The sequence below is a fragment of the Mollisia scopiformis genome (assembly GCF_001500285.1).
Source record: "Mollisia scopiformis unplaced genomic scaffold LY89scaffold_41, whole genome shotgun sequence".
In the NCBI taxonomy this organism is placed as follows: domain Eukaryota; kingdom Fungi; phylum Ascomycota; class Leotiomycetes; order Helotiales; family Mollisiaceae; genus Mollisia; species Mollisia scopiformis.
This window is the reverse complement of record NW_017263621.1, coordinates 81601-106630: the sequence shown is the minus strand read 5'-3', so window position 1 is coordinate 106630 and position 25030 is coordinate 81601. Positions and strand designations below refer to the sequence as shown.

The following is a 25030-nucleotide window of genomic DNA, read 5'->3' as shown; positions in this document are numbered from 1 at the left end:
CATCAATACACCGACAGCATCTTTTTCGATTTCTCGAGATTTTTTATTTTTCGCTATGGGTTTAGATCCTTACAACCTCGCTCGTTTCTTAGCGGCGCAAGATGCGCCAACCCGAGCCTTTGGATTAGGGAATTACACACAAGCTCTCGCGGAGATAAAGGCAGGCAACAAAGTGAAGGATTGGATATGGTGTAAGTCTAGCCCCATGTTGTTGAATGCGTGGTCCCCTAGGCGCTCCTGAGATTGGAGCTGCTGGATGGGTTGTGATGTATGAGCAATAAAAGTCTTTTGCTTGCAATTCCTCAGACAGCTTCCAACAATGCGAGCTTCCTTCAGATTCTCAGCTTTTTCGAGTACTAATCTCTCACCAGACATATATCCTCAAGTTCTCGGCCTTTATGCATCCGCGAACAGCAGGACGTACGGCATCACTAACCTCGAAGAAGCCAGAGAGTATCTGAGACATCCAGTCCTGGGACGACGACTTCTCAAGATGATGCTCGCATTATGGGAATCTGGTAGCGGCAGAATTGTCAATATCATGGGGAAAACAATAGACGCCGACAAGCTGCATGCCTGCATCACGTTGTTTATGCGTGCTGATCCCAACATGGATATTATCTCTGTACACTGGGACGATCCAGAAGACGCACCTAACGGCTGGCCCTTATGGCAGAACACTCTGGATGGCTTTTATCTAGGTCGAGATCCTTCGGACGCAGCAGGTATGATCGGTCTACCTCACGCTCGGACCGATGCGATATTGGCCCAACAAGCCGCAGCTACTTAAAGTTGATATGGTGCTCTGATGAATTGTAGCTGGATGCGCGAAGACCAGGAGCGGGTAGAGGAGAGATTTGGTTAGAAGCGAGAAGGTGGACGGAGGCATGACTCCATGAGTTCTTCAAAATAATATAGACTAAAAATCTTATATTGTATATGGACAAGCCGTGAACTTAGTATGGTATGCCATATAATGAACATTCAGCTATGTTACAGAATTATGAACCGAGACTAAATTTATCCTTTCAAAATCTTATGTATGATGAATTATGTCGAAAATGGCTCCAATGGTCAAAAGTTTAAGACTACTTTCTGGGCTGCTACAGCGAGCATTTAACTTTCTTAATACCTAAAAATTTACCCAGCGCTATTAGATAAGTTGAACTATTTGGTCTTCATGACTTTGCAAAAATAATATGTCTGATAGATCACAGTAGATGCCGACAACGTGAAGAACATGTGTAGCATACCCCAAGTCACTGAATTTGGAGAGCAAGACAAAATCCACTAGCGACTTGACGACATATGCATTGGGACAAGAACAAAAGGAAATGTCATCTGTCTCAAAAACTGTCCTGGCGGGAATCAACTAGGTATTGTCACACTGTGATGGCGAATAAGCCTGCTTTTGCATGGTTATCTGTTGAAGTATCGAGAAATCCAGGAGAAAAAACAGGCGCAAATACTAACCCAGCTAATGTTGACATAAAGCAAGCCGAAACAAAACGTAAGCAACATAGCAGACTCTCAAGCCACTATGGAACAACTTCTCGTTGTTTTAAAAACCAGTGCATGCTTTGAATCACTTGATATGCTAGGTAGGTGAAGAAGAACAGAGACCACGTAATTTGAGTAACCCGACGCTCTCTGGAACTCTTCACGTCTGATATCAGAGGGGACTGCGTTCTGATTGCCTGAAACAGACCAAAGATTACTTTGAGAAATTTGAGAGTTTCGAGAGTTGTAAACAATAGCTTTATCGTCATTACGTGCCGTTGAGCCTCTATAAAAAGGAATTTGGTGGAAAAAAACACTTATTGCAATAGCAGATATTTCGTCGTCTCTCATCCCTCTATTCTAGTTCCACGTATTACTATGAGAAATACAAACACAAAAGGTTTAAAGATACACACTTGGCAATAACAACGTTCCAACACATCCCATGTTCCTAGTTCATCCACACATGAACTGTGACGCACAAACCTTTCATTTTCGTTGGTCTATCCGTCGGCCTCGGAGTAAAAAGAAAGTGTCCAATTATAGCCTATACATGCGGCAAGCATAGCCTGGGAGCAGTCAGCATGCCAATTCTATGTATTCGAAGAACAGAGCACTCACACGCATCCATACGACATCCCACACATTGAAATCGGTATTTATTGCAATCCCGACCACATTCATCGCAGTTGGCGAACCCACCAACCTTGCTCCAGGCTTGGTGGTCACAGTTATGGTGTTCGAGGGCGTATTGTCGTGCAGCCGCCACTTGTTGAGGTCGCTGTAGTTGTGGGGGTTGTGGAGCAGCAGCTGGCTGTTGATCGACGATATGCTCCGCTCGCGCGAGCAGCCGATCCTCGTGCCAAGTAGGGCATGGGCACGTTTTCCATGCGGCACAGCATACGTAACACCCTAGAACATCAGTCAGTATGTTTTTGTGAATTCAATCGACACAGAGGAGATGTAATTGATGTTGAATAGCGAATGGATACAATGAGAAGGACATTCCCACATTCAGCCTTGCAACGACATCTATCAGAAAATTAGAATTGGGTCAAACAGGGTATCGGATTAACGAACGTAATATGGTTGCAACCATGCCCGAGTTCAACCACGGCTTTGCACTTCGAGCATCTTCTCCAACCTTCTCCATTAGCCAGAGCCAGTACTTGCTGAACACCAGTGTCTTGCGGACAATCTCCGGAGTGGGATGCGCCTTTGCAGATGGTGCATGTTGCGACTAAGCAAATGGGACAGTCCCCTCTATCACGAGTGATGTTTGCGGGGTAGAGGAAAGTCGAGCAAGTCGGATTCGAGCAGTAAATGCGGTTAGTCGTGCCAAACTCGATTTGCTTTTCGTGGAATCCACTAATGATTTCGGGGGTTAGGAAGTGCCTCATAGCATCTATCTGTAATCCGAGATCATAGTGTCAGCATGCAAATGTTCGATCTGTAAGAGAGCTGGACGCCAGACTCCTGGGCCGCCAGGATAGCAGACATCTCCGAGACGTGAAGTTCACAGCGGCAAAACTTACATGGAAAGGTTGCCTGCAACAGCGAGGTGGGTAACAGGCCTCATCGTTGAGAGCATTGACGACAACTCTCTGCACGCAATCTTGGCAATAGTCATGCTCACAAGCCATGTGCGCCAACAACGTAGGGTCATAATCATCGCCGCAGCTTACACATGGCAAAGTAGCTGGTTTTTCAGGGAGAGTCAAATCTATGACTTGGCTTCCTACTTTGTCACGTTTGCGACGTGGCTCGTCTAGATCCATGTTCTCACTCTCTTCGTTCACACAATCACGAGTGGACTCAACTCTGTGATGGCGATTTTTAGTATTCTGAGATCCCAACCCGTTGGCCGATGCCGCCATTCGTCTGGTTTGCTGCGCGGGAAGAACCGAAAGGGTAGCAAGGGGTTGTACCGCGCTCCTGGGAGGAGCAGGAAGACCGGCAAGCTCACATGCCATGGCTCGATCGTTCTCGGCTTGACGCTCCTCGTCCACGAGAGCATTAACGGCTTTAATATCCTCTAAAGATAAACAATGAGGTCAGCGGCATCACAACATTGGATATAATAGAAGCTGAAGTCGGGCTGTTCAGACTCTAAGTTTTCATGGACACCTGTATGTATCTGCTATACCTACCTATTTAGGGGATTTCAAACAGTCGAAGAGCATCAGGTGATGCTCTAAGGAAAGGGACCTTTAATAGAGGAAAAAGGATATGGTACATACGTGCAAGCGCATGAGACATGCCAAGACCAATCCGCCTATCTGTGAGAGTTGATAGAGCGCGCTGAAGCTCCTCCTTTTGCGCCAATAGCGTTTGGTCCCATCCAGACAAAGCGTTGTTACGTGCTCCAAGGAGTTGGTTGATATCCTCTATTTGCAGACGGAGAATAAGGACAGATGAAGCAAAGTCAAGATCTTCGAAGACTCCGGCTCGGTTTGGAGCTTGAGCAGAGGTTGGAGGGGCCATCGCTCTCAATGGCCGTCTTGAGGGAGCGACTCGTGACATTTTGTATTCAGCGCAGGATAAGACCAAAATGAACAGATTATGAGGATTCGAATACTATATTATGCTGTAGATTAGAAACAAATGTTAATTTGGAAGCAAAAGTTGCTCCGTACAGCTTATACTTGAGTGCTGTGCAATGGTGGAGTGCTGCAAACGGTCGAGGAACGGGATCAGGTCGGTTTCTGTTCAACTAGTGTTTCAGCGTTGCCGAAGAGGGTTAGACATTTCTTCATTCAAATCTCTCACACTCCGAAGAATTATTGGGGGAGCTCTTTGCGGAGTGTGCTTAAGATACAACTTAATGCGATAGGATAGATGAGTAGAATCGGGTATAGGGATTGAAGAGTGAAATGGGTATAGTGTCTCCACATGACGCAACCAAAAGCACTTAGCACATGGCACGACCAAGAGCAAAACTTCTTAGAAGACTCTCAAACCACAAGGATATACTGAAAAACTTCCATGAACATCAAGGCCAGAACAACCTTGACAGACTTTGTCCAGTGAGGACGAAAACTATCCCTCCACGTGACCTTCTAGTCTACCTAGGTACCTATCTATTCCCTAGACTTTCTGTTCATTCTACTTGGTCGCGAATTATCTCTTGCCATTTGTAAAGGTATGTCAAACAGCAGACATTAGATTATGTCCCAAGACCAATAGAGTGTGGGGATAGTGAATGCACTTTGACTAATCTATAATTTGCCAAGGTTAATACCGATGTGAGAGAAACCTGTAAATTCCCCCCTGCAAAGTATCAATGTTTCAATTTCAAATCAAGTATGAATGATATAACATTTTGACCGGTATATGGGTGTGAGATCATATCATGGAATTTCAATGCGAAGCAAATATCTTACGTGGAATGGATTCTCTTTCCCAATTTTCGTACGATTCAACACAGATACAAATGGTGTCCATGTATGTCCAAAAAATGTTCCAAAGCTAGCATGATGTTGGAGTTCCAGCTCTAAGATTAATTCTACATATACTAATGCAAAGTTGCTCGCCACGTCACGTATAAAGGACCGGTTTCAGGAAGATTTGCATCTTGTTATTATTCATGACACCATCCAATATGACATAAACAATGCCTGTGGTAGAATCCAAATACCATCCGGGAGGGCCATCGGGAAAGCCGCAATTCTCTCATACTAGACTTTGAGAAGCATCGTTTGAGAGGACAAAATTCCTCGCTGTCAGTCCGGCTTCAGGCAAATACTCCCCAAGGGCGAAGTTGCGTCTATAGGAGGATCAATTGTTGTGGACCAGCCGTGGACGAACACTGGATCCTGTGCAACCAATGTGACATCAACCTAAAATACTGATATAGCACCGACGGCGCTATTTGGCGCTGTGTATGTGCCGTCTCTCTTGAGATATGTGTTGTCGCTATAAGGCATAAAAGCCGCAGGAGATGGCTTGCAGGAGAGCTGTAGCATATATGTCGTGTTTGCTGGATATAATTACGCCTACAGTCATTAGTACATCTCCTTGCCATAGAGGGATATAGACTTATGGAGCATAATTTGATGTTCATGGAGGAATGCATGCATATCTCGGGAGGCCACGATCACGGCTGCTGTCCTGGATGGTGGAGCTGCTATTGGTGTAGGGATCTGGTTTGCTGTGGAAGAAGGTAGAGGAGCAGGAGCAACTGGAGAGGCCAAAAGCAGCATAACGACCATCTGATTTGTAGTCTCTGGAGTGCTCTTGAAATAAGTGTGTATGAGACCGTTGAATGTCCAGATGACGTTTTCGCCGCACTGGCAGTTGTACCAGTTTAGCGATGGAGGCTCCCCTGGCACAACAGTGAATGCTCTTCAGATGTCTTCAGAATTGGAAGAGTATTGACTAAGCTGGAACACTGAGACGCCGAGTCTCAGAAATTTTATGGGCAACATAGTGAGAGGAATGAAGAGATAAACAGAGATATTCTTGTTTCAGGAGATCGACATTAACTCTGGGCGATGCGAAAGGCAGCAAAGTGACACTAACCATCCTCCGGAAAGAAATGCTTTGTAATTATGAGAGGATGGCTCAGAAATGGCCAGTCATTTCCCATGCCACAAAATTTCCAGGACAGTGCTGTTGAGAGCATCATATTGTTCTGGCACATCGCTGTCAAAATCGCAAATCTCTTTCTTTCTCAACACTCAATTATATGCTCGCACTCCTCGTAATCCGAGTTTGCGAGCTTCCAGCCTCTTCCCTGAAAAATCACGTCGGAAACAAGGTCGCTCAGGAATGCTGTAGTCACACCGAGAACAATGCTTTGAGATCCGAGACAACTGAAGCGAGCATGTTCCAGACTCATTGAGAACTTTCCGAGGTTTTCTTGGGGGCAGTGTAAATCGATCTGTTTGGTTCGCCCCGTACCTTATTGGTACGAATAGTTCCCTGGCGAGTGCTGACTCGCTTGAGAGGGATGAACTGAGTGCTACAATAGGATGCTGCAGCCATTCTTGTTAGACTTTATAACTCTTCGATCGCCTGGGAGAAACTTCTCTTGCATGTGACTCTAGCAGTGTTCGTCGTGGCGAAGAAAAGAACTGTCAATATGAGCACGCTACCAAGATGAGAAGGTGTATGACCGAGGATTTACGGGCCCTTGCCATTCAATACTTGCCTGACTCGGTCAAGGTGCCTCTTACATCAATCTAGCTCTTACACGAGAATCTGAAGAACCTGCGCCACCCGGAAGGAAGATGAAGAATATACTGTGAGTTGTCACTTACTCACCCATGGTACTTGCCATTCAGTAACACCCAAGCTCTCGAATCAAATATCCGCCGTGACTATTATACATTTCGTTCCTCTGCTGCCAAGCATCACCGATTACTTCGTTATCCTCAGGCGAGAGCCTCCCCAGTAAATGAACAAATCTCGCCCTGGTACAATGCTTGTACGTAGGCAACGGGATTTCTCTTGTACGCACGCCACATCTTCGCTGCATTACTCCTGAGAAAAAACATCATCAGCACCAGTTCGTTGTGTACTGTATACGAAAGTGGCTCACGGATCCGCCAATGGGTTACCGGAAGTCAAGTTAACTCCCTGCTCATTGAGCCTTTTTCTTTGATGTTCCAGCCAGCCCTTCACCTGCCGCGGTTCCAATCCAGTTTCATGAACAATATGATCTGCTCGCCAATTCTGGGGTATGGGTCTCTTTCGAAGTAGCCGTCAGCAATGCGAGCTGCTCTGGGGTTTTCTGCACGGCGCGTGGGCGACCTTCTTCTGCCGCAAGGCGATTCGCATAAAATCTTTGTCATATCCAATCAGCATATGAATCTTGAATTGAAAGAACATTTTGTGAAATTATCAACCTTCCCACTGCTTGTGATGTAACCCTTGGGCCAACATCGCTGCATAGCAACGAAACCATGATGCTGTGTCTGCTGGGAAGCCGGCCATCTCTCCATAGAAAGCGCCTGTCATACCAGTAATGGTCAATGATTGCCATCTGAGAATCATTGAAGGGAGCAGGCATCTTGCAATAGATTCTTGGCGTTGGGAGTTGAGGGTTGATGGTTCAAATGTTGTTTTCACAATGATTGAAGACGCGGAGACGCGACGGTTAAACACGCTAGCACGTGTTTCCTCGTCCGATCGTTAGAGATGAGGTGCAATGAGGTACTCTGTCTTAATCGGAGTACTCAATACAGAAGAGAGAGAATATTCGAAAACAAAATGTCAGACACCTGCGAGTCTACATTAGCCAAGCTTGGTTGGAAAGATACGAGGACTGAGCAATTTCCCGGAGCTACCTCGGATGCTACCGTTTCTTGAGTTCGTAGCACCCAAGCAATCTGTAAAAGAAAAAGACAATCCAATCTCTTCACTACCTTCCAACTTACGATCTATCAACAATAGAGGAACTTATGTAGAGATTGGTATGTATTTCCTCGAGATTGAAGAACAATTACTCGTCCTTGTTTGCTCCTAGCTGACGATTGTCTACTCCCGCTATTCTTCTCGCGATTCTTCTGGTCCGTACATAAGCTCTTCACTCTGTTGATTTGTATCGTCACCGCCCTTAGCCTCGCCTTCCTCGTCTACCTCACTCTCCTCGTCACCCTCTTCCTCGTCGAGCTCGACCTCTTGGGCTTTACCAGTAACTGGCGAGATCTCTCCTCGGCACAACGCCTTGCAATAACTCCCTGGATCCTTCTTAAAGGCTCTCCACATCTTGGCTGAGTCATTACTATCTCTATCATCAGTATATAATTCGTTCATCCCTAACGCACTAATGCTTACGGGTCATTTTCCCTGTTTCGTGTAGTGAGAAGCTCGCCTTTCTTGGATGCCTTCTGCCTTTGACCGTCGAACCAGCTCTTCACTTGCTGCGGCTTCAAGCCACTCTCATGAACCAGCAAGATAAGTTCGCCAGTTGAAGGGAATGGGTCATCCTCAAAACTGTTTCCCAACAGCTCGAATTGTCTAGGAGTTTTGCGATGGGCTCGCGGGCGACCTTCCTCTGCTGCCACGCGGTTCGCAAAATGCCTGTATACAGTTATTACCAACCGCATTCGGCGCAGACGACTTCTGGCAACTCTTCGAAACACTCGAAGCGCTACTCACCTGCCAATGATTTGAGAAGATACAAATGGCCCGACCTCAGCGCATTGAACTGCTACGCTCATGCTGGTTCTCTTTGGTAGACGGCCATTTTTGAAAAGGTACCGTCTTTGGTCCCAATACCGGTCAAGAATCGCAGTTTGCGCTTCGTTGAAGGAGAAAGGCATTCTGCTGCTCCGTATGCTCGTCTTGGAGGTCCCAAGGTCACGAAGTGAAGATGCGCAAGTACAAGAATTGCGCGTTTTTGATTGTAGAAATGAACTCGGGAAACGAACGGTCTCAATTGAGATGCCTTCCCCAGATTAAATTTAGTGGACCCTTTCAAAGAAGTAAGGTAAATCGACAATGAAGTTAAGCTCATTCGCAAGGCGATTCATGCGATTACCCTGATTGGGCGCTAGTTTTCAAGCATGATAAATGACTATTAAATATAAGCATGGAAAACATCTGTTTCCAATTCATAAATCATAAGAGCACGCCTATCTCCTAGTTGTCATCAACCATCACCTTGTCTATAAGACCATCTGCCAAGCAACCTTTTTCTTGCGCAAGATCGTCAAGATACCCAGTGGCAACAGACTCTTTTCCACGATACTCATTTCCCCACATTTTTCGATCAGCTCCTTTTCATACATCTGCAGAATCCATCTGATTTCGCTCTTCATGTCATTTCTGGATAATTCAGGCTGCGAATACGACAATCTCCCGGGTGTCTGCGCGACTTTGGTGGATGCGACAATCTCCTTTTTCTTTGGGACTTCCATAAGCTCTTCCCAAACAGAGGTCAACTCGGGACTGGTCGATTCTCTGCAGGAGACGAATTCCTCCATGCTCATGAAAGTCTCTGCATCTTGCAAGGTTCGTGCTGGATCAGCGTCTCCATACTCATCGGTGTAGATGATTCGCAGTCTCCTTTTCTTTCCCTGCTGGCTCAGCTCCTCGAATTCTCGTCTGCATGTATGATATGCATCCGCTTCTTGCTTAAGAAAGCTCTCTATAAGCTTTGAGGGACTTTCGCAGACATTGTCGCGTACCAAAAAAGGACCAATGAATGGATTGCGAACACCGAGACCTCCCAAAGACTCTGGTAAAAATATGAATGCATCGGGAACGTCGGATACTCCAAATCGCTCTTTGATCAGATCTTTCAGGAATGTACATGCGTTGCTACCTGGGAAGATAGCATCCTGGATCCGTTTGTGTGTCTCCAAGATTGAATCCACGTGTGCGCGACCGAAGCAGTTCGCAGGCTCTCCAAGGGTATGGCCAAAGAAGCGTCCAATACAGCTGTTCCATGTTTGCACCCAAGCTAAGATGCTAGGAGCACCGGACAGTTGTTTTGAAAGCTGCTTGACATGGGCGCCTACCTTCTTCTCGTCGATTACCCAATCTCCAGATCCTGAATCGAGGTTCAGGAAGCCGATAGAAACAGGACCGGGAGGAAGCCCGGCTACAGTCTCGGAGTCCTCATAGGTAAGCTCTTCCTCCTTTGTCAAGAACGCGCTGCCTGTTTTGCTCTTGTTGAATTCGAGACCCATGATAGCCGAGAATCGCTCCATCGACTTCCACGCCCTCGCACATCGTTCAGGCTCACCAACAAGCCACAAATCGTCGTGGAATCGGTAAAGCAACATCCCTGCTTCTTGATTGACTGCAAGATCAATGAAGAACAATACCAATTCGCCCAAAAACTTCTCCAAAGCGTGTGCCATTGGTGTTCCCCTTTTCCTCACACGCACCTGCTCTGTGTGGTCTGATACCGGACCCATGTTCAGAGGAGCCTCGAGGAATTTTCTGAAGAAGCTGATCCATTCTTCGTCCATACCGGCAAATCTCAGAACGGCAAAAATAGTGCTGTGAGGGAGGCACGTTCCAAACCATTGAAAGTCTGACTGTACCACAGCGACTCGGCCATTGATGTTCTTCTGAAGCTGGACTTCTGTCGCCAAGATCCTAAGAAGCTGCTGCTTGACCTGTTTCGGCGACTTCTTGTCAGAAGAATCAAAGTCCCAATCATTGCTCTCGGTTTCGTCGTCGTCATAGCCTCCGGCGCCTTCCATGACTGAGGAAGGCAGTTGGGACAGGAAAAAATCTCTGCGATACATGTCCTGCCTTGCCTTCTCAACACTACCTCCGGCCTCCAGTCCGGAACTATATTCGCCTAAGTAATATCGTCTGCGGTCTTTTACCTCCCGAGAGATGTTGACATCTTGCTTCCATAGCCCAGGAGTGTCTCCAACTTCACAAAGGATGCCTTTCATCCCAACCGACCACATCATACCGATATAATGCAGGAAAATGGCGTCCAATACATCTTCATCCATCATAATCCTATATTTGCCATTCAATTGACGCCTGGGTTCAACTGGCAACCCTTCAGGTCCAGCATCCCAATTCCAATTTTCGAGGTCCGCAAACTTCATGTTCAGCACGTCGCAGATTTCTGTACGAGCGACCTGATCCTGAAGGAACTCCTCCAAAATAACTTTCTTGTCGTCTCGAAGTAGATCATTCGAGAGTAGTCCTTTCAGGCACCATTTGATCGTGCGCTCGTCGAAGACAGTCTTGTTTCTCAGTATGTGGACGCCTTTGTTGTACGTCGCTATCCGAAGACGTTCGAGTGCCTTTTCGCCAATGTCTCCTTGGAATAAACCCCCAAGGTAGTCTTCGATTTCGTCTACATCAGTCTCCAATGGCGAGAAGGCAACGGATGCAAACTTCTCCGTCAGCTGTTTTAGCCGGTCTTTCTCGATGACTTCGAATGATTCCTCCAAAGATTCGTCATCCACTTCCATAGTCTGGTCCTCAGATGAGTCGGTTGCATCTAGCCACTCGGTCAGGAGACTGGAATAAAGGCGACCAAGGTCTAGTCTCCTAGTGCGAACTTCCAACTGAGCATGTAGTTGTGTCTCAAAGTCGTTCAACGTGGCGTCGGGGATGGAAGAGTCGTAGTGTGACTGGAACAACCATCGGCGGATATTCGAGAAGTCCACTGAGGATGAGATCGAAGTACGATTGAGGTCTTCAACCCCTTCCAGAAGCCGGAGGACTCTCTCACGCTGATGTGGAGCCTCGGCGGCAGCTTGGAGAATGGCATTTTTGGATTGAGCGTATGCTTTGCGCTGTTTCTCAAGCTCATTGATTTTGGTAAGAGTGATGGTTTTCAAAGTCCGCGAGAGCGCGGCTGTAGAAGAAGACATTTTGGATACTGGAGGGAAGTGCAAGGGGGAGAGAGGAGGACGTCTCTATATATCACTTGATATATGACTCTTACATTTGCTCATGTTACGTTCTGACAATCTCACGCCCTTGAGTAGACATTAGAGGGCAGAGCTGAGGACTCATTCGGGATAGAGAATAGATAAGAATGGGATAGAAGAAGGGGAGCTGAAGCTCCCAGGCAGATTCGGCCAGGGGTTGTCAGAGCTCCGTGCGCACCCCCCGTAGCTTTAGCGAAAATGAACATCGCGACTCACTTTCAACTTCAGTCTGAGCTAATTGAGTCCAAGAAGTACATTCGAATGTTCTACTTCTTTCTACAGGGACGACTCTATTGCGGCAAGTTCGGCCATGACAGATCTTACACGACTCTTAGTATCTTCTGACGGTGGAGCATAGGGAGTCCGAGGCTGTAGTTTCTCCTCCGCGCCCTCGATTCCTGCCGCTTTCGCACTGAAGCTAGCTGCAGCATATTTTGTACTTGCAATTCCGTCTTTGCAAGGACTTTCTGCTAATGCCGCAATCCTGTGCAGCTTCAGAGCTTCTTCAACATTCCCTGCTTTGTACAAAGAGTAGATCCTAGACAAACTCTTCGGGAAGACATTCGCAAACGCAGCAATACAGCCAGCGGAGCCAACTGACAAACCACCAATAAGGAAGTCTGACTGTCCTCCAAAAGTGGCGAACTCGGAAGCAGGAAGGGAACCTGTAAGCCGTGTGATCTTGCCAACAGAAGCACAAGTCAGCTTGACGCCCACGATGTTGTCATTCTTCTTGGCCAGCTTCGTGATGAGTTCGGAATCCATATCGACACCGTTACAGACACCTGGGAAGTTGTAGAGGACTATCGGAATGGGAGAAGATGCTGAGACATCAGCGTAAAACCTCTCGATGACGGCAGGTGAAGTAGCTTTGCCGAAATACGCGGGTGGTAGAATAAGGAGATAGTTGGCGCCTGCTTTAACTGCGTCTTTAACGAGCTCTATGACTTGTTTGGTTGAGTGTGCACCCACGCCAGCCATAATAGGGAATGTTGGTCCTACGGCTTCGCGAGCTGCGGCTATGAGTGCATATCGTTCTTCTCGAGTGAGCAGGAAAGCTTCAGCATTGGTACCTAGGATCACGAGTCCCGCGAGGCCAGACTTTGACAAGTACGCATCGTATTGTTTCTGAGCGACAAGGTCGAGAGTGTCATTCTGATGATTGAAGAATGTGACAGCTGGACACCAGACACCTGAAGGAGGGATGGGGCTCATGATGGGAATGTAGGAACAATATGCTTTCGTGGCGTTTGTCCAGTTAGAAGATGAAGGACTGATCGGTTGGACCACAGGAAAACGTACCGGTCTTCAAACGTTTCTTCTTCTGTGCAAAGGCCGGCATCGGCTAGAATCCGGAAGTCACTAACTTCAAAGGTGGGGGAAGGAACTAGCCGCCTAGCCGTCCAAATGTGCCTAAAGCAATAGCCTGGCATGAAGTGTGTGAGGGACTGAGTAATCTTATGTAGATCCTTAAAGAGTATGTATTGTTGACTTTCAATCTCGCGCCAGTAGGTGCTAGCCGGCCAAGTTACCCCTGAATTAAGCGATTAGCAGGTTCCAGTACATCCAGGGGCCGTGACTTGAAAAATAAGTCATATAAAACTAATACTCAGTATTGGGATAATCAAGTTTCAATGTGGAGAAGCTGAGACTGCAGCCAAACAAGCCCATTTACCATGGAAGAGGTGTCTCGTATCTCTGTCAGCCTTGTCTTGATGCAAGAATCATCCACAGTCAAGCGGAGAGGCTCATCAAGGGATCCTCTGCGACAGGTTGAGCAATTGTAAGTACCCATCTTTGCAGCATAGACTATCCTATCCTCCAGGTGATCAGTTTAATGTGTATTTGGACTCCCGTGAAAGACATTTGAGTGGCCTCACTTTAATACATGCATTGATCATTCCAGGTCTCCGGCGCTTGGACTGACCTCTGACGACTTCAGGCCTCGCTCGATTCTGGCACAATGAGCTGATAGAATGGCGATGCATTCATTAGGGGGCACTTGCTCAAGAGTAAGTTTATGGGTTGGCAAAGACTTGGGACCTGGGCCGCCTTTCGTTGAGTGCGAAAAAGCGTGTTGGTAAAAGAAGTGACCATAGTCTTCGTGCCGAAAAGTAGATGAGATACTGTTCCTCATCCAAAACTCGAGGCCTCCAGACGACGATTGCATGATCGATGGAGAAACTGGACTCATGATTATGATCAAGGTAACGATTTATGTCTTATCGTCACGTTTTATGATGAAGAAAATGCGGTTTTGCTGTTGAACCTAAGGAAACGGCTCGTTCCGCTCACCATTAACGCCTCCGCGTTTCGAGAATCACCTCAACTCACCATTGCTCTCTCCAACCTTCACTAAAAGTGGCCTCTCCCTTAGGAATGGATATCATACTTCTCCCGCATACGCCACGATCCAGATGCGCTCCCAGCGAGTCGCCAAATACGCTCGAAATGTCCTGATTCTCGGTCTCTTTTTATTCGTTCTCCACGCCTTCAACCCTTCGCATCAACTTCCCTCCCTCTCCGACTCTCCTCGCACACAATTCTCCCCATGGGACGCTCTGCGTGTCTTGGAATCTACACAATTGGGGTCCTTTAGTCCATTTATACGGCGCCCACGAGCTCGAGTGGAGAGCAGATGGATAGATCTTGTTGGATACAAAGCCGAAGCTGGATTCGCGTGGGAGAGGCTTGCGACATGGAAGGATAGGTGTTTTGCATTGGGAGAGAAGGCGAGGGCGAGTTATTTCTACAGGGATGGCATGCCACAGAGCGATTCGACGGAGACAGATTGGGGCAACTCAACAGAAGCATTGCATGCGGATTGGGTGCGGTATACTGGTGGCTTTGTTGAGAAGAAGACAGGTTCTGGGAGAACTTGGCAGAGATGGGCTATGGGCTCGGAACCGGATTACCCAGACATAAGAGGAAATAAAGGGAGGCTCATGCTGGAAATTGACCAGGAGGCAGGTCAAGAGATGGAATTGGATGAAGTGCCGGATGTCATTGAGGATAAGGGTAAAAAAGGCATCATCACGAAGTACGGTCTGCATGGCTCAATTAGGCTGATCAGAGAGGTGGCTGCTACCTTGAAAATTCAGGACGAGAACACTGTTGACGAAGGATTGGAGATTCGTGTCTATGGAGTACATTGGCCTCGACTGGGAGTTTTAATGATGACGACTACGAGTGACAAGTTCGCTGGCATTTTTGGACTGCCGCATCTCAACTTGAACGAACCCTTCTTCAAAACGACCCAAAGACTGCTGAATCAGACGATACGGAGAACGCTGGAGAAAGATGACCATATTCCCTGGCTTGGTAAACAAACTCCTCAAAACGCAAGCCTGGATGTGCCCCCGCGATGCGAGTATGTGGTCTATGTACAAAAGCACCCAGTCCTTAGGACTACAATGCATGACTGGGAGAGGCCTCCCATCGATTGCCTATATGATGATTCTATCATCGATACGCAAGAACTCCAGATGACTACAGTCATCTTTTCCCCAGACTGTGGCTTTATTCTGGAGTCCCGAGGACCCGGCCTATTTCCACCAACTAATACCCAACAGTGGGTTTGTGAGGCCAAACCGAAGCCTTCTTGATTGGTCTGCGTTCTATTCGGAGGAGGAAGAGCAGCAGGTTGCACGTTTACTTGTTCCTGTATAAAGTATTGATAATGCCGTTGTTATTCTGCAACACTGCTGGGAATCTGGAACGAAGAGATACATCAGAAGATACAGAACGTTTACATAGCCAAGATCTTGTATTTAATAAAAATTAAACTTCAATGAATTGCTTTCTAGAGTATATAGAGGTGCTTGCTAATTTCATAGCACGTGACATTGTTTCATTTGATAGAAATGGACATCATGGACGATATTTGATGCCCTTCTATTTCGTGTTAATGCGACAGCTAGCTTGATATAGCAGCCTTTACTTGAAATGCATACCGTTGTGAGTGCACGTTACTGTAGACCCTGGCAAAAGCTCAATTGGAGGTTCAGGGCTAGGTATGTCCAACATCCAGCCGAAAAGCTTATCTTGTCAATAATCTCGGAGCTTACTTCAAATATTCACAATGTGCGACTTCCTGTCGCACACCCTATTGCTACGCCCAGCAATTGGGACTGCAAGGTGATGGTCATGACTGCTCAGATCCCAAGCTAAAACTTGATACACCGATGTCGTCCTCGTCGTGTGCTTGGGTGGCGGTTTCATCGTTGAACCTTCCTTCCTCTGCTCTACAAACAAATCAAGCTGCTAATCCACACAACTAACAATCCAGGTAGAGGATTGCTAGAAGTCAGATCTTATTGTCGAAACAATGTTGAATCCTTTTTCCTACTTCCACTTGTAGGTCGCAATCACTCACTCGCCCTTGCGGTAGACACATTCTGGCATGTGCTAACCATGAAGCAGGCCCGCCGATTTCGTTGGATCATTCCTTGTATCACAATTCACGAAGCTGCCATATCCTGATGCCGATTTCAAAGGCCAGACAATCATCGTTACGGGTGCCAATGTCGGGTTGGGTCTCGAAGCCGCAAGACACTTTGTACGACTAGGGGCCTCGAAGGTTATACTTGGCTGCAGGAACAAGGAGAAAGGTGATGGAGCAAAGAGGATAATTGAGGTAACTACAGGGCGTATGAATGTGGTTGGGGTATGGCAGGTCGATCTCAGCTCTTACGAGAGTGTCAGACAATTCTGCGAGCGGGCTTCGAAGCTGGAACGTTTGGATGCTGTGGTAGAGAATGCTGGCGTGGCGACTCCAACCTACGAGGAGTGTGAGAATATGGAGAGCACTATCACGGTCAATGTCATATCCACATTCTTGATGGCATTGCTGCTGCTTCCCAAGCTGCGAGCAGACGCTGTCAAGTACAATATTACACCACATCTGACCATTGTAGCGTCAGATGCCCATGAACAGGTCAATTCCATATTTCGCAGATCACTGAGTTCTTCTAACGCAATTCTAGGCCTCCTTCAGAGAACAATCCGCACCACGCATATTCTCAGCCCTCAGGTCCCCAAAATACCAATCCGACAAATACAATGTCTCTAAACTTCTCGAAATTCTTACTATTCGCGAATTGGCTCCCGCAATGTCATCGTCAGGGAAACCCAAGATCATTCTGAACACCCTCACACCTGGCTTTTGCCATTCCGAGTTGATGAGGCATGCATCCTTTCCGCTCAATCTCCTTGGTTGGATCGGGAAGATTCTGATTGGGAGGACTACAGAGATGGGAAGTCGAACATTGGTTGCTGCCGCCTGTGCTGGAGATGAGACGCATGGCACATACATGACCGATTGTAAGGTCAGGGATCCAAGCAAGTGGGTTCAAAGTGAGAAAGGCAAAGATGCACAACAAAGGGTGTACAAGGAATTGCTAGGAATCTTGGAAGAGATTGAGCCCGGGGTGACCAAGAATATCTGAAGCTTTAGTGTCCCAATTTGGATCTTGTATTACTACGAACAGATGCAAAATGAGTCAATATATTTGTTTTGTTTTCTTGTAGTCTGCTTCGAGCTCTGAAGTCAATCCTTGGATTTGAATTCATAGAGTACAAGCGCACTTCGATCTAGCACTTTGAACTGTTGTTGGCTCCAACGGGCATGTTGCTGGTTCATCACAAGGGTCATGGGCTTTGTCTTCCTTTATTCTGTATAAAACAGTCTTTGGTGGATATGACCTTGACTTCTTGTGCTTGTCTTTCAGCCATTAAGAGCATTGGATGTTGTAACTAAAGAGCGACACAAACTGCGGATCTCGCTATGTCTTTCTGGATAACAATCCGGCGCCTTAACCTGTTTCAGCTTTATTTCGATCAGAGACAAACGTCTGAAAATGCAAGATCAGATAAATTGCTTTACATCACTCCTTGCTAATCCTTCTTGCTACCCATATTCAGTGACCACTTTTTCTCCACGTTGATTGCATAAATAATCGACCCTAGCTCCAAAGCTCCTCGTTAAAGATGGGTATGCTTGCTCGAAAAAACGCAGTAATAGGGGCTCGCTTAGCGCGAACGAAAAGCTCAGTCAGAGCAAAAATGGGTTCGAAGTCTAATGGTGCTCGTGCAAATACCTTGAAACGGACAACATCCCTCATTTGATTCGATTATCACTCCCGAGTGGGATTCTATGAGTGTAATGTTTGCAAGCGACTCTCCAACTCCATTGATTCAAGCTTTGATGACTCGAGATTCGGGTGGTCACGATACAGCCAGAGAGACTGAGTAAATTCAAATGCGCTGAGCGAATCGAGAGGGTGCAGGATTGGTACCGTACTATCACGAATGAAGGAAGAAGTGGGATAGTATATCTACAACCACAAAGAGCGATATTCACAATAAAACAATACTAGGTGTGTCGTCTTCCTTCGAGTAGGACATGTATATGACATGGTTAGCACAGTACACAATACGCACAAATTAACATTCCTATTTACATCCCATCGAACTTAATTCTCACCTCAATACGAATTGCTACCAGCTGCTCTCACCTTTCATCCAAGCCTCCCTCCCCTCCACTCTACCAAGCAAGTACCGACTCAGATCTCCTTTCTATTACTTTCTACTTGGATGAATTCCACCCACCCTTCAGGTTCAGCGCTAAGCGTTTATTTTCTGCTTTCAACAAGGAAAGAAACCGCAGTATCCCTTCGCAGCTGGGAGGGAGGTTGAAGATCTACTATGATTTCAGGACGTATATCCCGAACAGAGATGTGATTCAGGCAGGCATCGAAATTAAGAATTGTAGGTAATGATGTCCTTGATATTGTACAGAATCCTATACTACGCAGCTTGCTCGGAAGATCCTCTTGCAGCAAGAGAGAACATTTCAAGTCATGGGGCAGATACATGACAGCGATGACGGTGCATCATAGATCGGACTACCGAGAGCGAATAGTCCCTTTCTTTTCGTTTTCATACATGAAAAACAGGACAGAGAGACGAGACGCGAAGCGAGAGTGGTGAGCGAGAATAACATAATTAGTACTATGTAAATGCACGCTTTTCAATTCAGCCGATAATGCACTGCCAATCTTATGATACACCAAAGCTCGAAAGCTAAGCAGAAACGTGCCATGTCCATGAGAAAGAAATCCGATCCTATCCTTCATCATAATCTTTCCCGCTTTGTCATTTTTCTCTCCTCCCCAGTACTTCATATTTTTTCCTTTTCAAGAATCCAGCGGCATCTTGTTGAATTGTCATTCATGACAATATAGTGTAACGAGTAATTTACTCGTCATCACCGACTCTCAGAGCACCCTCGTGGTTGAGACCATTGCTCCAGAATCCCTCAATGCTTTGAGCATTTCTGGCATGAGCAAACAGAAGCCAGAAACCAAAGACGGGCTTGGCAAGAACATCGAGAACAGCATAGGCAATGATCTCGGCATCAACAGACCACTTACGAGCACCATCACCAATACCCCAAACGATTGGGTAGAGTGTCCAGAGGATCAAGGTGAATCCACCAATGGAGGCGAAGAGCTTGGCAGTGCTGCTGTCCTTGGCCATAACAGCACGACGGCCGGGGATGACCAACTGGTAGACGATAACAAGGTAGGCAATGCAAGCCATAGCATAGTATCCCCACTTCTGACCATCAGTCTGGCCGAAAGCAGCGAAGAGACCGAGGAGAACCATTATGAGATCTGCAACGATGGCAACGAGGATGGAAGCTCCATCCAAGCCAGCAAGGAAAGCAAGATCCAAAAGCAAGAGAGGTGTGGTCAAACTCCAATCAATGTAACGAGCCCAGAAGACTTGACGGAAAACATCCTCGAAGGTGTCTGGGACGTGCTTGTGTGCCTCCTTGATGACAATGTGGGCGTATGAGTTTCCATCACCGGTAGCCATGGCGAAGTAAGAGATGGTAGCGAAGGTGGTAATGAGGGTGGTGATAACATGGAAGAGTCTCTTTTGCTAGTAGGGAGTTAGCAGATGCTTTGCAGATGCGAGGGTCCATAGGACTTACAACTGGAACTCTCCATGACATGGCAATGAATGCCAAGCTGGATAGCAACATGATCACGAACACAACCTGCAGATGTTAGCTTAATTTGGCAGATGGTAGATGTGGAGTGCTTACCCAGAGGGTCTTCGTGCCGGTCTCACCAACTTCCTCATAGTGAGGTCGGTTTGGGATAGCAGTTGGTTGGGGGAAGGGGGTTGGAGAGGAGGAGGAGGTAGGCACCAGCAGGCTGGAGGTAGCCTTCGTCTTCAAGACGTCGATGACCTGATCGGGGGAAATCATGTTGAAAACTGCTGTCGTAGTCTCCTCGTATTGGTTTTGTGATACTTCCAAAGCTATAGAAGTTGATTGTCGAAGTAGAGATGGCAGTGGAAGAGAATATGAAGAAGTGAAAGCTGTGACGACGAGACGATGAAGAGAGGGGAAGTAGCTTTCGACTACCTAGCTTGATGCAATGCAGCTACGAAAAACAGCAGTAGCAGATGACGCGGTACGTTTTCACCTTCTCCTCAAGCTCTTGGTCCCCAGCCCCTGCTCTCGCCCAATTACCAGCCACAGCTGTCCCACTCCCTTCGTCTGGTCGAATCAATTGCAGGTCTGGGAGCGTTTGGCCTTTCCCTGCTATGCCATTTCTGTGACTAACGCCTTCATGTACCTTGTTTGGTCGACTGGCCAGATGCTCTGGTATTCGCTGGCCGTCTAGGCAGCCGATTTACTCGTATTAGTATGCAGGATATGGCCATGGGCAGTTCGATTCGATGCGAGTGATGGAACCACCATCGAGAAAGAATGTCAACGTCATGGCGCCGACCTCCCGGATCTGATGATATGTGGAGCTTGGAGTGTCACAAACGGCTCATAAATGAGCAAATGCATCAACTTATCACGTAGGATCTCAATGCCATCAACAGCAATATCTTGATTCCAAGAACAATGGTTTAATTGATCCTCCGTCGACGCAGATGCACAGCTCCATCTCGATGTTCGAATTGAGGGGAAGGATCGAACATCATCAAAATGTTCCCGCATGTGGCGCAAATGAAACAAGGATTTCTCGCCAATCACATCGTTCAAACTCAAACACCGCAAAGTTCGATTTCCATGTTTTTGCCCCGCATTCTTCCTTCACTGTGGATCCTTTCACCGCCACTACCCCTCCTCAGGCATGCAAGGCATTCTTTGCTCTCCAGGTGATCAGTCTCACTTTTGTGGCGTTTGTATCACCTTGCAACCTCCTTTCATCTCGGAAGAAAGTCTCCTAACCTCACCGAGTGAGGTCTATTTTAAGAATAGAGATAGAGATGAGACCGATAAGACCATGTTTGATCTTCTCATCTTGAACTCGCGCAATCCGAGTCCGCTCATCACTCATCGGTCTCACGATGAGGTCATCGAGACTTCTATGCTTAACTCGGATGCCAAGACCGAGATATTTCTTTCGGTACTGTAGATCAGACAACAATGGGATTTCGAATATCGATAGTCCTGAGTCGGGAGAGTCTCCGGTCTGTGATCGCTGTCTTTTATTGGGATGGTGAGGTATGGGTACTGGATAAGACGCCTGTTTGTGATTCGTGAGTGATAAGGAGTGATGAATATCTTCGTTGAGCTGGTACAGGTTGCTTGGAGAGTACAAGAGTGAATATTCTGAGTATCGTGTGCCTCCTGTCAAATTCGGTAGATGAGAATTATTGTACTCCTGAGTTGAATTCCAATTTCTTAAGAGCATTTTCATTCGACTTCACTAGATTTTTAACATTAATGTATAAACAAAGAATTCATCACATCTCAAAGGCGCTCGTAAAAGAAAACTCGAATCAGTAAAACGCTCATTCATTGATTCTTGCATTCGCAAATCACCACATCGCAACGCATCTTGATACCAGCCAAGGATATCTACACAGATAGACATATCCCCCATCTCATTCTCCATCTCATTCTCCATCTCTTTTTCCCCTGGTCTTATTCCTCAACCTCAAGGCCATAAACAAAACTCAAACTCAAAACTCCGCGCAGATGCAAGTAAAAAGTTTTTAAAATCAAATAGTAACCACCCATCCAAATAATCCGGAGAAAGATCCAACGACCATGCAATGCAGCCAGTTCCCTTTTTAACCCCGAGTCCCAGTTATCTATCCTGGTTTCCGGCCAACCATGCAAATTATCCGTATGAACAAGGGAAAAGGGGAGTATTTGTTTCGTTCATTTTCGTAGCTTTCCGACCTTTCTGAAGTTGCTGAAAAATCCGGCTTCGTTTTTCTTTCCTTCCTGGCTCATTCTCGTATGTTGGACTTAGACCTCAGTCTTCTCCAGCCGTGGCAACAGCGCTTCCAAAGCCCTTGCACTCCCCTCACTGCTCAAAATGACTGCTCCAGCTCTCGCCGTACTCAGATAACTAAGCTCGCTCCCATGACTAGTTTCATGCTGCTCGTTTAACCTCATCTCATCAACCAATCTCCCTGCTACACCACAAACAATGCCCGTGCTCTCTAACGGCAAATCCACCAGATCCAGGAATATAGGAACCAGATCACCCTCCGTGTCGCCCGCTATACTATTCCCAAACAGCCAAAGTAGCGATTTATCGATGAGGAGAGAAGGAGCATCTTCTTGCGCCAAGGTCAAAGAGAGGAAGCGAGGCTGTTGACTAAGAGCAGATATAAGCCCAACGTATAACTTCGGATCAATATTATCCAGCCAACTCCTCACATGTCCATTGGCTCCATTCCGACTCGGGTAATCATCCCCGGGTACGATCTCTTTCCCAGAACACTGCACGAGATGTAATCCCGGTTCCACAAACGGGACAACATTCTTCTTCTTCAACTGCGAGAACGTCCTGATTTGCAGCTCCGCAACGTTACTCGGCGGCGGCGTGCTCGGGGGGTCGGAAGTCGTGCTTGGAATCCTGGCATGCGACATAGGCGTAGGCGCCACGTACGCCGAGTCATTCTCCGAGAACTCGAAGCCCCGTGCAAGAAGAGCTGAGCCGACAGTCTGACGATCTTTGCTGGGCACGAGGATGAAGTCTGTGTAATAGGTTGTGATGAAGAAGATGGGGATGCCAGCCATGGCTAAGGGGGCAGTGAGATCCATGACTCGTTGGCCGGCTTCCATTCCCGCGCTGCTGACGGAGAAGACTATATAGGTGTCTTTTGAGATTTGACACTGTTTTGAGGCTTCTTTTGGGAGGCGGGAAATTACTGGTGCGAAGACATTCTGGGCCCAGGACGTGTGGCAGACTATTGAGCACTCGATTGGTGTGACGCTGATATTGAGAAAGCCGTGCTTGTTGTCGATGGAGAGACCTTCGAGAAGTCCTTCTGGCTCGTTGGAATGTGTTGGTCCGCCATGGGGAAGGAGGACTCGCAGTATAGGTTGCAGGAGCGAGGAGTAGAGTTGCAAGGGTATATGTATGAGGCTGAATTGACCCTCCTGCTCATGGCTCTCGTCAGTATCGTATACGACGACAGGTCTGATGTGTATGTTTGAGAACATGAATGAGAAAGCAAGCCCCATGTGTGCGAGTATTTCTTGATATAAGATGATGGCAATAGTAGAAAGATCGAAATAGTATGAGACAATCGATGCATGTGAGCAGAAACATTGTCCATTCTCACATGGACACCTCAGACATCCGACTTCTCTACTAAATGGAGCCTCGTCGATACAAACAAAGTGACGATTCTTTGAAGATGTCTTGACAGGACACCACAAGGACCTGAGACTCGCGTAAAAGCAAGAAACTCGAGCAAAACAATGCCACACAAGTCACGCAAAGACAGGAGTGAGATTTCTTACAATGAAGGATATTTGTGCGTTCATGTTGGATTCTATATGCCCAAATCGGCTGCTTTCCGAACCAAACGACCGGGGTCGTATGCAGCCTGACCTTCAACAGGACAGTGCCTTGCAGCCACCCGATACCAGAACGGCAAGCTGAGTCTCTCTACCGTCTTTCCCGGCTGGCCAAAACTCAGATGGATGATGCTGACGGGACGACAATCGATCGGGCAGGTGCAGCTGTATGGTGAGGTTTTTGGCGTGGGAGGTCGAGAGACAGAGCGCGGCTGCACGATTTGCAACGCATCGGCGGGGTAATCAGAGACGAGGAGGAGGGTGTGCGTGAGTGAGGCAAAGGTTGCGAATTGGGGAGAGATGGGGGGCAGCTTTCTGGCTCCCTCAGCTGATACAGTCAGTCCCCCTCAAGCTGCTCAGACGGGATGAGCAGTAGCAATCCCACGCGCACGAGACGGGAATCAAGGCAGATAGTGCAGCGTTGTCTCAACTCAGCTTATTCTCGGACTGGCAGTAGTATAGGATCGGATAGGGTAGGGCAGGATGGAGATGGGGGGTCAACGGGGTTCGCTGAGCTTCTTATTCTTTGACTCGACTCACGATGCACAGGAAGCTTCAGGGTCGAGATTGCAGCTAGCCGGATGCTGTACGTCGTGCATGAGAGGGTCTCTAATCGTGCGTTTCGGGCAAGCCACCAATGTGGGGGTCCTCTCACAGAGACACAATCAAGATGAACGCCCTGGTTACGGTGATCGCGGGGCTCGGAAGGCTGCCAGGGGAACGCTGTAGGTGCGTGTGCTTGTGTTCGTGCAGCGTGCGCGAGATGCCGAGAAGAAATCGAGGGGTGGGAAAATGTCGTCAGGGTGAATTAGGAGGGCGGATGGAAAGCAATTGATGAGCGATTTGAATGCTGAATTGACGGGATTTTTATGTGTTGCGACGGGCGGCGTTGGGAGTTGTGGAGTGATGATGGTGGGAGGAAACCAATCGTCAGCTTTTAGGACCCCTCGAATTGCCGCTGCCCCTCAGTGTTGCTCGCTATCGTGGAATCGTGATAGTGTCCACCAAGCCAAAGCAAGTCGCATCGCCTAACGCGGGCAGAGCCGTAAGGAAAGTAAGTGAAGATCAAGCTTTACGATCCAAGTTGGGATTATTTCGCACATGAAAAAGGTAGCTTGACGTCTTTAAGAGGGTCTGGGAGGCGTGGTTATTCGCGGGCCGATCGTGCTGTGGTGGGCCAGCGCAGAGAGTCAAACAGATAGGCAAGTCGTGGAAAGTGGGATAGCGAAATGTGTTGCGCTTTGCCTTGCCTGCCTGTAAGCAAATACCGTCGTCAAAGGCGCTTGCTCCAGGGATTCGGGGCAACTTCGCGGGC

General features: G+C 47.4%; 9 protein-coding genes across 9 annotated transcripts; 3 read left to right on the top strand and 6 right to left on the bottom strand.

The window, feature by feature from the left end:
• Positions 1 to 55: 55 nt before the first annotated feature.
• Positions 56 to 848, top strand: LY89DRAFT_768938 (DUF1810-domain-containing protein; the record flags this gene model as incomplete). The annotated part of the gene is made up of 3 exons (XM_018221804.1): positions 56 to 191; positions 372 to 725; positions 820 to 848. 3 exons carry the CDS (start codon positions 56 to 58, stop codon positions 846 to 848), a joined length of 519 nt encoding a protein of 172 aa, XP_018061024.1.
• Positions 849 to 1842: 994 nt separating this feature from the next.
• Positions 1843 to 3743, bottom strand: LY89DRAFT_661654 (uncharacterized protein). Its single transcript, XM_018212614.1, has 5 exons — positions 3036 to 3743; positions 2581 to 2909; positions 2513 to 2532; positions 2122 to 2412; positions 1843 to 2069 (listed from the first exon to the last, which is right to left on the bottom strand). Exons 1-5 carry the CDS (start codon positions 3471 to 3473, stop codon positions 2041 to 2043), a joined length of 1107 nt encoding a protein of 368 aa, XP_018061023.1. The 5' UTR covers positions 3474 to 3743; the 3' UTR covers positions 1843 to 2040.
• A 4148-nt stretch (positions 3744 to 7891) lies between these two features.
• On the bottom strand, positions 7892 to 8876 carry LY89DRAFT_726342 (uncharacterized protein). Its single transcript, XM_018219049.1, has 3 exons — positions 8605 to 8876; positions 8281 to 8526; positions 7892 to 8233 (listed from the first exon to the last, which is right to left on the bottom strand). Exons 1-3 carry the CDS (start codon positions 8766 to 8768, stop codon positions 7990 to 7992), a joined length of 654 nt encoding a protein of 217 aa, XP_018061022.1. The 5' UTR covers positions 8769 to 8876; the 3' UTR covers positions 7892 to 7989.
• Positions 8877 to 9113: 237 nt separating this feature from the next.
• Positions 9114 to 13076, bottom strand: LY89DRAFT_678527 (uncharacterized protein; the record flags this gene model as incomplete). The annotated part of the gene is made up of 3 exons (XM_018213750.1): positions 9114 to 11846; positions 12078 to 12095; positions 12186 to 13076. The coding sequence occupies 3 exons, from the start codon at positions 13074 to 13076 to the stop codon at positions 9114 to 9116; spliced, it is 3642 nt and encodes a 1213-aa protein (XP_018061021.1).
• Positions 13077 to 13537: 461 nt separating this feature from the next.
• On the top strand, positions 13538 to 15647 carry LY89DRAFT_726340 (uncharacterized protein; the record flags this gene model as incomplete). Its single annotated transcript, XM_018219048.1, has 3 exons — positions 13538 to 13644; positions 13857 to 13873; positions 14136 to 15647. The coding sequence occupies 3 exons, from the start codon at positions 13538 to 13540 to the stop codon at positions 15464 to 15466; spliced, it is 1455 nt and encodes a 484-aa protein (XP_018061020.1). The 3' UTR covers positions 15467 to 15647.
• A 229-nt stretch (positions 15648 to 15876) lies between these two features.
• Positions 15877 to 17364, top strand: LY89DRAFT_661645 (short-chain dehydrogenase/reductase-like protein). Its single transcript, XM_018212613.1, has 3 exons — positions 15877 to 16217; positions 16284 to 16797; positions 16847 to 17364. Exons 1-3 carry the CDS (start codon positions 16189 to 16191, stop codon positions 17306 to 17308), a joined length of 1005 nt encoding a protein of 334 aa, XP_018061019.1. The 5' UTR covers positions 15877 to 16188; the 3' UTR covers positions 17309 to 17364.
• A 1747-nt stretch (positions 17365 to 19111) lies between these two features.
• On the bottom strand, positions 19112 to 20397 carry LY89DRAFT_402735 (putative opsin-1). Its single transcript, XM_018207273.1, has 3 exons — positions 19975 to 20397; positions 19861 to 19926; positions 19112 to 19808 (listed from the first exon to the last, which is right to left on the bottom strand). The coding sequence occupies exons 1-3, from the start codon at positions 20137 to 20139 to the stop codon at positions 19119 to 19121; spliced, it is 921 nt and encodes a 306-aa protein (XP_018061018.1). The 5' UTR covers positions 20140 to 20397; the 3' UTR covers positions 19112 to 19118.
• A 606-nt stretch (positions 20398 to 21003) lies between these two features.
• On the bottom strand, positions 21004 to 21870 carry LY89DRAFT_402733 (uncharacterized protein). The gene has a single exon (XM_018207272.1). It carries the CDS (start codon positions 21590 to 21592, stop codon positions 21122 to 21124), a length of 471 nt encoding a protein of 156 aa, XP_018061017.1. The 5' UTR covers positions 21593 to 21870; the 3' UTR covers positions 21004 to 21121.
• LY89DRAFT_402732 (uncharacterized protein) lies at positions 21871 to 23940 on the bottom strand. The gene is made up of 2 exons (XM_018207271.1): positions 23659 to 23940; positions 21871 to 23292 (listed from the first exon to the last, which is right to left on the bottom strand). Exons 1-2 carry the CDS (start codon positions 23680 to 23682, stop codon positions 22150 to 22152), a joined length of 1167 nt encoding a protein of 388 aa, XP_018061016.1. The 5' UTR covers positions 23683 to 23940; the 3' UTR covers positions 21871 to 22149.
• Positions 23941 to 25030: the final 1090 nt, after the last annotated feature.

What these genes read in the sequence shown, in the direction of transcription:
- LY89DRAFT_726342 (XM_018219049.1), bottom strand. Translation starts at nt 8,768, where the DNA reads ATGCCTTTCTCCTTCAACGAAGCGCAAACTGCGATTCTTGACCGGTAT. An exon ending in TCTTCTCAAATCATTGGCAG is followed by an intron (nt 8,527 to 8,604) that starts GTGAGTAGCGCT and finishes AACTGTATACAG; the next exon opens with GCATTTTGCGAACCGCGTGG. An exon ending in CGAAACAGGGAAAATGACCC is followed by an intron (nt 8,234 to 8,280) that starts GTAAGCATTAGT and finishes TACTGATGATAG; the next exon opens with AGATAGTAATGACTCAGCCA.
- LY89DRAFT_402735 (XM_018207273.1), bottom strand. Translation starts at nt 20,139, where the DNA reads ATGATTTCCCCCGATCAGGTCATCGACGTCTTGAAGACGAAGGCTACC. An exon ending in CCGGCACGAAGACCCTCTGG is followed by an intron (nt 19,927 to 19,974) that starts GTAAGCACTCCA and finishes TAACATCTGCAG; the next exon opens with GTTGTGTTCGTGATCATGTT. An exon ending in TGTCATGGAGAGTTCCAGTT is followed by an intron (nt 19,809 to 19,860) that starts GTAAGTCCTATG and finishes ACTCCCTACTAG; the next exon opens with CAAAAGAGACTCTTCCATGT.
- LY89DRAFT_402732 (XM_018207271.1), bottom strand. Translation starts at nt 23,682, where the DNA reads ATGAACGCACAAATATCCTTCATT. An exon ending in ACGCACAAATATCCTTCATT is followed by an intron (nt 23,293 to 23,658) that starts GTAAGAAATCTC and finishes AGCCATGAGCAG; the next exon opens with GAGGGTCAATTCAGCCTCAT.
- LY89DRAFT_402733 (XM_018207272.1), bottom strand. Translation starts at nt 21,592, where the DNA reads ATGAAAATGCTCTTAAGAAATTGGAATTCAACTCAGGAGTACAATAAT.
- LY89DRAFT_661645 (XM_018212613.1), top strand. Translation starts at nt 16,189, where the DNA reads ATGTTGAATCCTTTTTCCTACTTCCACTT. An exon ending in CCTTTTTCCTACTTCCACTT is followed by an intron (nt 16,218 to 16,283) that starts GTAGGTCGCAAT and finishes ACCATGAAGCAG; the next exon opens with GCCCGCCGATTTCGTTGGAT. An exon ending in CGTCAGATGCCCATGAACAG is followed by an intron (nt 16,798 to 16,846) that starts GTCAATTCCATA and finishes ACGCAATTCTAG; the next exon opens with GCCTCCTTCAGAGAACAATC.
- LY89DRAFT_661654 (XM_018212614.1), bottom strand. Translation starts at nt 3,473, where the DNA reads ATGGCATGTGAGCTTGCCGGTCTTCCTGCTCCTCCCAGGAGCGCGGTA. An exon ending in CATGGTTGCAACCATATTAC is followed by an intron (nt 2,533 to 2,580) that starts GTTCGTTAATCC and finishes ATTTTCTGATAG; the next exon opens with ATGTCGTTGCAAGGCTGAAT. An exon ending in GGGATGTCGTATGGATGCGT is followed by an intron (nt 2,070 to 2,121) that starts GTGAGTGCTCTG and finishes GACTGCTCCCAG; the next exon opens with GCTATGCTTGCCGCATGTAT.